Source organism: Trichoplusia ni, chromosome 23 (assembly GCF_003590095.1).
Source record: "Trichoplusia ni isolate ovarian cell line Hi5 chromosome 23, tn1, whole genome shotgun sequence".
In the NCBI taxonomy this organism is placed as follows: domain Eukaryota; kingdom Metazoa; phylum Arthropoda; class Insecta; order Lepidoptera; family Noctuidae; genus Trichoplusia; species Trichoplusia ni.
Genome location: NC_039500.1, coordinates 1,236,269 through 1,248,342, shown reverse-complemented (window position 1 = coordinate 1,248,342; position 12,074 = coordinate 1,236,269). Strand labels below are relative to the sequence as shown.

Here is a 12,074-nt window from a genome sequence, read left to right as displayed (position 1 = left end):
GGAGGAACATCTTAATAATATTTTATGTAATACATTACAAATTTTTCGTCCAAACAAAAAACCTCACATACGTACATGTGAGGCATACCAATTTTTATCGATCAATGCAATACTAAAATATTACAATAGTAAAAAAAACTTACTAAATAATCTCAGTTGAAAATCATCTATCACCATAAAATTTAATCGTTCACTTCCTCAAAGTAATAACCTCAAACGTTTTTCCATAAATCATAATCAGTCAAAATCATCTTTTAAATGATCGCTAATATCTTTTATGACGTCACAGTTTATAAATCAAACGCTCATCGTGTCCAAAATTTGTCTGTTGAGCAGGGAGTTGTCTCTCGATACGTTCGTTTTTATTGTCAGATCCGACTGTCACGTGTCATTGTGACTGTCACTGCCAAGCCACGTTTCACGTCTATCGTACGATGTGGCGATATTTTCGTACCGCACGTATTTCGTACTGAACCGTGTAGTTGGTAGTTAGTTGAGATTATGGAGTTTCTTGCCGGTTCTTCTCCATAGAAATGACATTTTGGAACCGTGCACTAAGATTTTCTAGCGTGTAACGTAACGTTTCTTAAGCGGCTTCTGTAAACCTACTAGAAATAAAAACATTTCACTTTTATTTTGATTATGACATAAATTCAATTTATAAATTACTTGTAGGTAACAAGTAAATGGAATAATTTATTCTCAACTAATAGTATATTCTCCATTGTACACGTACCTTGTATAGATTTTTTTAAATGCTATAACTTAACCTATTATTAATTTAGCATCTGTTTCATAAAAGCAAATGTAAAAAGGAAACACTTTTAGCAATCTATCATATTATCCTATATGCATATTTTTATCTTATTTTATTTTAAAATAAGTTTTAATTTTATCACTACATACACACCTACATACTATTTTGCCGTACTTCATTTAATTCATAGTTGACTAACACCTCTTGTATTGTACACCTGCATTGACAAATAAAAAGATTTGTGTTTTTTGTTGATTTTCAAAAGCAGAATTTCCCTTCATCTTTTTCATCTCAATGGTCACTTCCAGGTGTGACATCTCCGCATACATCCGCTCGTGTTTATGTTTATTTACACGTGCCTTCGTGACATACGTGAGATGGGACTTCATAAAGTGACACACATTTACGAACCGGAAACGTGAAAATGAAAGTTAGAAATTCTGCAGCTTTTTCATTACTTTTAGCAACATAAATAATAGCACGGATAGCCGAGTGGTTGAAGTCACTACGCCAAACCAGGTATAACCCACTTTGATCCCTGCAAGCATTTGAGTAATCCACGAATGCTTGTCCTGAGTCTGAATGTCTTTGTGCATGTGACTTCAATGTTTGGGAAACCTCATCCGATACAAGAATTTAGTTACTTAATGCGGGAATCGCTTAATTAAAAAAAAAAAACATATTACTTGCATAAGTCATTAAATTACTTTTCTATCTCAACATTTACTGATTTCCCAGTGTTTCGATTTTTCCCTTATGCTATGAGCTAGTTCTATGAACACACCTTATTTATGGCTTAACTAGCAACCTGTCTCCGTTCGTAGCAGACTACGTTTATCTTCTAAGTCGAGTCCAAGTGAAGTGATTTGTACCTGGCCAGTTTCGGAATCTGAATTTATTCCGTATTTTGAAATTCGTCTTCTTTTGTTCGAAGAATACTGTATTTAACTACAGTTTCTCTATAAATCTCGTTACTTGTTGGAAAATATTTATTCACTTATGTAAAAGTAAATCTCGAATGTTTAAGAAAACATTTATGTTTCATTTTACTCCATTATTAATGTAGCTGTTTTGTCGGAATAAACATAAAAATAACAACCAAAGGAATACACGTTGTAATTATTTACAACTCACAGTAGAATCAACACGATCCAAACTTTCCTTATACCTACTTGCTCGGAGCTTCAATAAAAACAAAACTTTTTCGACTGCGGATGGTACTTAAAATGCGTTCTATCCTCCACAGATTTTCTGTTCCATTTACTTGAAAAGTCCGAGTTTACTGGTGTAACCTCGCTGGGACAAATGTGCTCAAGTTTTGGCATCATGCTGCTACTGAATGGGTCCATCTATCTCAAGGACTGTTTTTGAGTGTTGATAAAATACAGAAAACCCTTATGACAAAAGAGGTTGGTCATAAAACTAACCTTCGAGATTTTGGGTCTTTCTTTATTTTGTTTTCCACTTTTGAACTGGAATAGTTTTGTTTGCTCTCATCTTATATAGATTCTTGCTGGGATCTGATTTTATACCTCGTTTTGTGGGTATGAAAACAAAGAGGACAATATCGAGGTGTATTTGTTTTTGGCAAAGTCTTGGCAATAAATAAGTGTGTCAGATGTTTACGTCACCGCATGGACGAGCCAAGCAACTGAAAATCTTCATCACGAGAGCATCAAAATTCCGATAGCATACATCGGAACAAGGATTCGTCGATTCCAGAAATAGGGGACCAAATTCTCAAGCTGTCATCCTAGTTGAAAATATTTCACATCCCTCGTTGCGATGGAGTCGACGCAATGCTGCAATATATCACGAACGTGTTCCAGAGCCCGCACATTTTTACTTCCCTCCATACGTACTGTGTTTAAATTATCCGTATTGTTCAGATATAGGCCACGGAATAACTCGAGCTAAGTGGATTTTTATTCTTGTATTTTATGGAGGTTCCACTTGATAAGTTACTTTGGATTTCTCTAAAGTGACTCCTTTAATATATTGGATTGGGTTTCTCCTAAGTTTTTCCTTCGGTTTAAAAAGTGGTAGAGTCAAAAAAATTGGAAAATATTTTCCACAAAATAGATTACATAACTCAGTAAATTTGATACAATTTGATAAATTTGGCAACCTTCGGAAAACAGAAGGAAGCGCAATTTCTCAAAAGGAAATGTTTTAGCGTGAATCCTTAACACAATATTGTCCGAGAAATAATAAAGTTATGAAGGTAAGAAAAAACTCGCGTAAAACTTGGCCTGTAACATTTTTAGCCAATCTAATATCGCTCCGCGGGCCGTGAACTTCGTCACGTTGCCAAATTAATTTGATACAAAAATTTCTCTTTGTAATCTTGAACGGTGGAGCTCTTAAAACTTTCCTACTTTCAACATAGGTAGGTTTGGTATTTTCAATGTAATTACAGCTTCCACCTGAGAGTTAGGGAACTCAACGCTGAAACAATTTACAGTGTGTTCTTATGTTTTTTTCTTTGTAGCTCTAGTCCTGTCCGTGGGTATTTTTGCGATAAGTTTTATACAAGGCTTATATTTTTTTAATTTTAATAAGAATAAAAATCAATTTCGTTTTTTTTCACGTAGTTTGCTACCTTTTTCAGAAATTGAAAAATGCTTTCCTATTGTTCTTAGGTAAATAAATAACAGTTATTTTGGAAATGAAGGAATAATATTAAACCTTAGTTTGTTTGCTATAAGATCCGAACAATTTTATTTTTAGCAACTCATACGTAAGTATCATGATCAAAATCGTGGGAAAGCGTTGGTAGCGAACAGCGTAGGACGGATTGTCGTGGAGATTTTTAGAGCAAGCCATTTCAGCAGTGGAAGTATTCTGGGTTGATATGGTGATTACAATACGTAGGTACCATAACTTATTACGTTCGATATGGTTTCATATTATGTTGTCACAAAAATAGTAGTCAAAAACATTTTGAATGACACTAAACCAATATTTAAAGCTTAGCCTAGCTTTTCACAAGACCCTACTACCCTGTTTAAAGTGGATTCCTTTCGGAAAATTGTAAATAAATTCATTTTTTTTAAGAAAAATGAAAATTGTAATTAAAATATTTGTAAAATTATGAGCCAAGGTTATTTTTTTGGGTACAAGTAATTATTAGGATTCAAACAAAAATTGGTCTAGGCAAACAGAAACAGATTATCTTTGTGTAAACAAAATTTAAATTAACAGCCAACCTAATATTCTACTTTGTAGCTGTTAAAAAACGTATTTCATCCGAAAAGTCGAAAGAAATCCCTCGGCGTATCGGTAATTTTATAGAATATAAACTGACCTTCTAGAAGAAACAGAAATTTAATCACAAATATATTGGGTTCGGGGAACGTTACCGAGTTAATATTTATTTAGCTGGATAAGGGTAGGAGCGGATATATTTAATTTAACATTTTGTGTATTGGATGTCTTTGGGTGGGTTTACAATATTTGTACATGTTGATTTTAATTTATGGACATTATCTTGTTTTTGTAACATTTAAGTATTTCTGAGGCTAGTGAAAAATGTATAGACGAAGACACAGTTTGATAGTTTTCATTTTCTTGTTTAACTGTCTAATGAAAATTTGTAGAAGAAAATTAAAAATGTAGAGTTGACTATTTGATTTTTGTTATCTCTATATTACTGTAAACTACTCAAGTTTTATTTTGTGGAAAAAAAACAAATGAAGGTTTAGTACAAAATGCCAAAAACTGTCTAGATATCTGACATTTCTCTTATGCTTTCTTTCGCAACTCGATTCATGGCAAAATGTCGGCTTTACGTCATTCTTGGATATGGTCTAGCAGAATGTGAAGAAAAATAGAACTGAATGACGGTTTTGGATACGAAATAGGCAGAACTTGCATGTTTCATGATGTCTATAAAGTTACCGACATACTGCATCAAACCAATTTATCCAAAAGATATATCACCTCTCTACATTAGTAAGACATTACGGTTTCGCTACTACTGCCAATGTCACTTATTTACGTGATGTATTTTACAGAACACGAAGTACTTTATGGAAAAGTGAATTTTTTTTAAACCTAGCACTGAATGGGTATATAAAAAGCAAGGAGTTCACATAAGTAGTAATACTCCCTCTTTCTTTTTGTCTCGACGGTAGTAGTTTCGTTAAGTGCTCCTAGAATGATCATATATATCAGTCAGGGGTATTTACAAGGTAGTGCATTAATTTATGTTTGTGTTTTATGTTTATTTCTGTCACCAGGCTACTTCTCTTGAGCCATGATTGCGAGATAGTTGGATCCACCCACCGAGTTGGTTACCTTCAACCTATTTGTATCGAACCGTCACCGTCGCAATCCGACTCCCCCTAACCAATTTTATTTGTCAGTTTCATGAGTAATGTTAAATAGCTCCTGAAAAATGTAACCACAGTAACATGGGAAAGAAACTCCATCAATCTAACCAAGTACTTAATTATCTAATCAAAACAATCTTTACTAAATTTAATTCCTAAAAACTCTTGACGAGGGTCAATAAGTAAAATGTAGAGATTTTTATAAAGACAAATGAGTCAGCCATTTATCTAAGCCAGGACAGTTAGAAGGCTGTTATAAATGAGTTCATTTAACCTCTAATGTACAAATAAGGTTTAATCTTAAAGTAAAGGAATGGAAAATGTTTAACAGGTTAATAAAAGTTGAGTATTTTAGTAAATTTAATTTAAGCGTGAAATGAAGCAGATTATAAATAGTCAAGTAAATGATTCGATCTAAGAGTTAATAGATGATAAAATAGCTATATTAATTCTGTGTCTTTTGCAGCCTATTAGCCTAATTTTTCGTTTAATCAGCAGTCTACTCTCTGTCTATATAAAACCGTTCGGTTACCTTCCATGAGTATAACAAATATTACACTCGCTTATATTCAGATATAACAGCTCTACTCTGTAAAATATAAAGTGTTACAAAAAAGAGTTAATCTAGACCAAATAAATTTTGTTAAAAAATAAGTACACGGCTGCCGGACGAAGACCATGTTTCATATAGAGTAAGCACCATAATTAAACAAAAGATAATACAAAAAATGCTTGCAGAAGCTTCATAATATAACTGAATTAAAAACAAAGCAGACGAACTAGCAGAAACTAAGCAAAAGCTTAATTAAAACAACTATTTTTTCTTTCATAAATTACATTTTTATTAAAATGCGGTTTCGACGACCCTTCAGCGAATAAGGGACCAAACGAAAGTATTAGCAAGCACAACGTAACGTAATTCGTACAGCCGGTGACAAAAGTGTTACAAGTCGCAATATAATTTGAATGAATTGAGTTAAAACAAAGCAAGATTTTTTTGTTAAGCTACAATAATTTTAAACTTTTGTATCATGAAACTCCAGAGCTTTGTTTTCATTGCATCATCTAATCGTTTGATGTCTTATTTCTATTTCATAAAATAAATTGGTAATGAGATTGATCTTTCAGAATTAATTGATTTGATTGACATTAAATTCTAAATTGAATTTAAACTAATAAAAATATAATATTCTATATCATCATTACGTATTCACTTTTTCAAAGTTCAACCTACGCCGAGGGCATTGCGTGGGTATATATCGGACTCTTACCACCTAAGAAAACCCCGTTACCTACAGTTAGCTAAGTCAGGGTTACGCAGAGCATGCCTGTGCGATCCCATGACTCTGGCTTAGGTTACCCACGCACGAGGCATAGCGATGGTATATGTTGATGTTACCTGACTAAAACACCCCGGGCATCCACATTTACCCAAGCTAGAGTCAGTGGCTCTAGTATAGCTAACCTAACGCAACAAGCTTCATCTAAAACCTTAACCCTTCCATCTTGTTCCAGGCTAACCATGCAACGGCTGCTTAGCATCACACTCATCACCATCGCAGCCGACCAAGTCTACACACAAGAGGACCGCGAACACCAGGGGCCGCAAACCTGCGGTGGCCACCTTAAAGGCACCGTAGGCGTCATACAAACACCAAACTTCCCGAACCCGTTCCCAGTCCCTATAAAGTGCAAATGGATAATAGAACACGATATAGTTAATGGGACTATATCGATATATTTTACGCAACAATACACGACCAGTGGGTTGACGTTTACTGAGTATATGTATTACGATGAGTCGTATAAGTTGGGGGAGAGGAGGGCGCTTACTATCACGGAGGAGAATATCACTAGGATTAAATGGTTACAGGTACGTTTAGATCTAGTTTTTTTTTCTATAAGGTATACTGATACCAATGAGTATTTACTTTAAATACGCACTATAAGGTGTGTTAAGGTGTGACTAAGTTTTAAGCTGTTAATTCACAGATTTTGCGTATGGGTTATGAATGTAAATTACTATTACCTATTATTTGATTGTTGTGATGTATATTTTTTTGTTTTCTTATTATGAGGTTCATTAACGAATCGCTAATTTTGTTTAACTTAAATTTAAAAAAGAGTGATTTTTAGTCAATTTCAGGAAAATTATTTTTGTCTACATTTTTTTTTAACAATAGACATTTAGGTTTTATGTAGCATAACAAAATGTTAGTACCAATACAAACTAATGCAAGTTGTTAGTACAATTCTCGTAACATGAAAGCTGTTCTCTCCGCCATGGTAAAAGTGGTTTGTTAATACTCAAGCTAAACCCGAGGTTTAACGCTTCTAAACCTGAAAGCAGCTGTTAGTTCTAAACATATACGTTTTCAAATGAAATTGTTGTTGATTTACTTCGTTATAATTGTGAAAATACTTTGCATTATGATAGAGTTATACGCAATGTGTAAGTTAGTAAATTGGGACATAATATGATGAAGGCAGCTACAGACCGGTGTCTGTAGCTGCTTTACTAAATTAGGATAGAAATTTCTCTGAAATATAGAGAAGAAAATTGTCGATTGAAATTCATATTTGCCATTAATAATGTTCTTATAATATACCTATTTATTACATTAAGTAGTAATTAAAGACCGCAAAAATCTATACCCATATCTTCCGATATATATATTAGCCTTGATTTTGCGTGACCACCGGCGTACACAAAATCAAATCACAGTTCGCTAACATTTCCCATTCACAGAGCGACCGCGCTTATAAATATTTGCCCGCTAGGCACACAACCAATGCACAATGATATTTTGACAAATACCCAGTAAACATTAGATGCATAAATTTGACAAACAAACAAAAGTTTTACGCGTCCATCAATCGTAAAACAGGGTCATATTACCAGTTCTCTAAAAGCAATTTCATATCCCGCATACAATACTGCGCGTAACTTTGTATAGAAAGGAAAATGCACATTTATTACCTGAACAACTTTATGTAAAAAGGAACAGACACGAGACAAATGACGATAGATTTTTATTATGACAGAAAAAAATGTGTGTGTTCCTGACTTAAGCAGCCCGCTACGAAAAGACAGTTAATAATGTTCTATATTACAGTAATTATTCAACGGAACGAGGTTGTCGTCGACTGTACCGCGGCTGCAATGAGAAAATATGTTGTTGACTTTTCGCGGTGAGCGTACATGACGCCAGAGTTTATTTTTTGTTATATTTTAATGGAGTAATTTTTGCTGCTTGTGAAAACGTTCGTGTATTTTAAAAGTTGAATTTGTTTAGCTTGGAGATTTATTTAAGCTGGGACTGTTCTGTTTTACCTATTGATATTTTATGAATGGAAGTAAAATTGATCTGCTAATTACTGCTTATAGACGTTCTTATTAAATTAAATACTTTAGCTCGCAGTACTAAATCTTGAAAGTTAAAAAAAAAACATTGAGATAATCAATAACATTATGAAAACTTCTTGCGACTCACAAAGCCACACAATCTGAATAGGAACGCAACCCAAAACTATATGTCAAAAAACTAAGTTCTAAACCGCTTCAAACAAACTCAATTAACTGTCAAGCAAAAGTTGTTAAGTAAACAATAGTGTCTCGGGTTTGCGGTCATCAAAGAAAAGCAGAGTAAACCAACCGGCAGTAACATTTTCACATTAACATCGCCTTTATTGCGTTGGCATAAGCTTGAAATTCAAAGTCCTCTTCTGACGGTTGTACGGTGTCTCGCTAAAATACAAATACGTCTTACTTTTGTCTTCCGCTTAAAGTTTGCGTCTTATTTCACGTGAAGATCGTCCTTTGTTTATATCTACGAGTCCAGAAAGGGGTTATAATTTGTTGTAATGAGTCATAGTTCGGCATTTCTAGATAAATCGGTATCGAATGATAAAAGTGTCTTTAATTTGATTTTTAAGTATGTTTCGGGTAAAAAGTGATATGAAAAAGTGAGTTTGTGAAAGCACGACGAATAATAAGACGGAATGGAAAAAATAACGTGTTGTGTAACGTAACCAGGAAAAGAAGAAAATAATTCTTAGGCCGATTCATGGTTTGGGCTTGTTTTTGAAGACCTCCTCTTCTTAAAGTCGGTTAAAAATAGTAACTTACACTCTGTCCGAAAACCCGCATCTACTCATAAAATCAAACCGTATACCTCAGTGCAAATTCACTAAAATCGATATACTGTGCAAGAATAAAACTAAAATAATTAATTTCAATAAAGTATTCTCACCATACACCACTTCAAAACAACGAATAATTAGGAACTAACGTAACCGCAGATTCCAAGCCCAAATAAATTCAATAATTACAATAATTTGATTGAGTACTTCAGCAAATAATTATTACTAATTGCAAAATTTCTGATCGCGGGGGAAATTGTAACCTATTTGCTAAACTGTTATTGAATGTTCCAACATTGAATTAATTATTAGTATTTAGTTCACTGATCAATTCGAATTAGTAATTGTGTTTAAGGAGGGTTTATTTCTCTATGTAAATTTGAATAACTGTGTTGTGGCTTTTCTTGCCTTTATGTTTGTATAATAAGGTTTTTGTGTATTCTGTAGTTAATAAGTTATTCTATTTTAAACATTAGAGGGATGGTTGCAAAAAAATGTTGATCTTTTTAAAAAGACGAAAGTAGGTATTAGACGTACTAAAATAAAGTTTTATAATTAAATCAAGTGAGTAATTGTCTTAGTCTTGTGGCTCTCTGTATGGTTTCGTATGAACGAGGTGCAAGTTCGATCCCAACGCCAACACCAAAATATTATTTTGTCAATACCAACAGCAAAATTTCGTCTTAAAAATGTCTTGAATCTATAATTTTTGGTTTTAACGTTTTTAAATGAATTTTCAGGCTACTTATTTCTGCTAAAGCCTTGTCTAAGAAGCAGCCAGTTAACTTGTATTTAGGTAGAATATAATCTTAAATTAAGATAATTAGTACCGGTATGGAAGCTGCACAAGTTCCCGCTAAGCATAACGTGTTTCCATATTGTGCTGATAATCTGAGTTCCTAGTTACAATAGCTTGTTAACTCTTAGACTCTGCTAATACAGGACTCTTGGCTTCACATACCTGTGTGTTTGTATGTATGTATAAACTGTCTCATTAACAAATATTAATGGCTGGGCATATCCTTCCCTTTCTCGTGCCAATGCGGAGACATTCCTCTGCCAGCCTCATCTAGACTCGATCCGAGAGCTTAACTATATAGTCGAACCATCTTGCTTCCAGACGCTTCTTTTGCCTTGGCCACCATTCTGTCACCGGTTTAGTCCAATTGTCGTCATTTCGTCTGATCGTCATTCTTTCGTTACAGAATTAAACAAAAAATAATATGGTTCACGTACTCTATTCTAATGCATCATTTTAGGCCCTTATACAACCAACTACATAAACAAATACGGAACAAAAGCAATTAAACTAAAAAACTACAAGTAAATTAAAAATTAATGGACTGGCTAAATGCAACACGGTTTGGCTAAACTAGTTTAGGCTAGACTAAACTAATATCCGCAGTTGTAGAATCCAATCAGCTGGCGTTGGGTGAGCTACGTATATTTATTTCGTAAACTTTCTACTTTACCTATTAAAGTTTATGTAACGTTTTGCTAAAAGGTTTTCCTGTATTTTCATAGGTGTGTCATAAGGGTAGGTAGGCGTGTAATTTAGTGTTATTGACATCTAATCATGGTTTAATTAGCGTCATTTTGAGATGGACATTATAAATAAACCTCTTGGTTAAACAACGTTTTGTCCAGTTAAAAATTTGGTCAATCAAACCGATTTGTTTATCTCCAGTATTTTTGTACATCCTACGTGTCGCGATTCCGACTGGAACTTGACCAGCTCTTATCCTTCTATATCCAGGACTCATGACGACCTCCGTGGTCGAGTGGCGTATGCACCGGTTTCAAGGTGTCGCTAGCTCTGAGGTCCCGGGTTCGAACCCCGGTCGGGTCAATGTAAAAATTCACATTTCTACATTGTCTCGGGTCTGGGTATTTGTGGTACCTTCGTTGTATCTGAATTCCATAACACAAGTGCTTTAGCAACTTACTTTGGGTTCAGAACAATGTATGTGATGTTGTCCGCATTTATTTATTTATTTATTCATGCAAAATAGTATTGTTTAGGATCCGTTGTTTTATTATCAAAGAAATATGAAACCATTTCTCAGTCTGTTAAACGGTCAGTTAATGACATAAAACATAACATTTCATATTTATTTGCAGCATCTCTAAGTTAGTTGGTAATTGAACAATACATAGCTGAAATATCACAAACCCAACCAAATTAAAATATTTCTAGAAAAATAAAATTGAGACCAGCATAAAACGAGCGATAAATTACAAGTTCTGTCGACTTTCAGGAAAACAAAGCTATTACGAATATAATTGAGGGATGCACAGAGCAATGGTAATTTCCTGCTAAAGAGGATTGGCCTCAGCAAAAGGACTGGCCTTAGAAAGAGGACAAAGGAAGGAATGCCGGACGTAAGGCCACAAGCGACGACATTTTTAATTCTGTTTTCCCACACACGATGTCTGTTTTTGTCAGGAAAAGTACCGAAAAAATGTTAACACGAAACTGGAACTATATTTAACATGTTTTTTAGAAGTTTTTATTGCTAAGGATATAGAATTCTGTTTTTGTTTGTTTTGGGAAGTGTCTTGACAGATAAAAAATAAATGGGAATTGTTATTTTTTCGTAGAATATCTGGTTTTGATATCTTTAGCGATAGCCATGCCAAAATAGCTGATATCATATATATCTGTATCGAAACACCTTACATATAAACGTTACTATTTTATTTCATTTGCGTGAGTTTGACAATGACGGTTGTTTTTTGTTTCGTTTTTAAACTTGTCCCGTACTATAAAATTTCATCCTTGTCTACGGGGTTCTACAAATATTCAAGGCCCATGCACGAAGACACCTGGACGTAGAACA

General features: G+C 34.0%; 1 protein-coding gene across 1 annotated transcript in view; it reads left to right on the top strand.

The window, feature by feature from the left end:
* The window catches only part of LOC113504852, a 449,433-nt gene that overhangs the window by 264,936 nt on the left and 172,423 nt on the right, over positions 1-12,074 (top strand). The window contains exon 2 of the mRNA XM_026887331.1: positions 6,607-6,964. Coding sequence (XP_026743132.1) covers positions 6,607-6,964 — 358 coding nt within the window. The remainder of the gene's footprint in view (positions 1-6,606; positions 6,965-12,074) is intronic.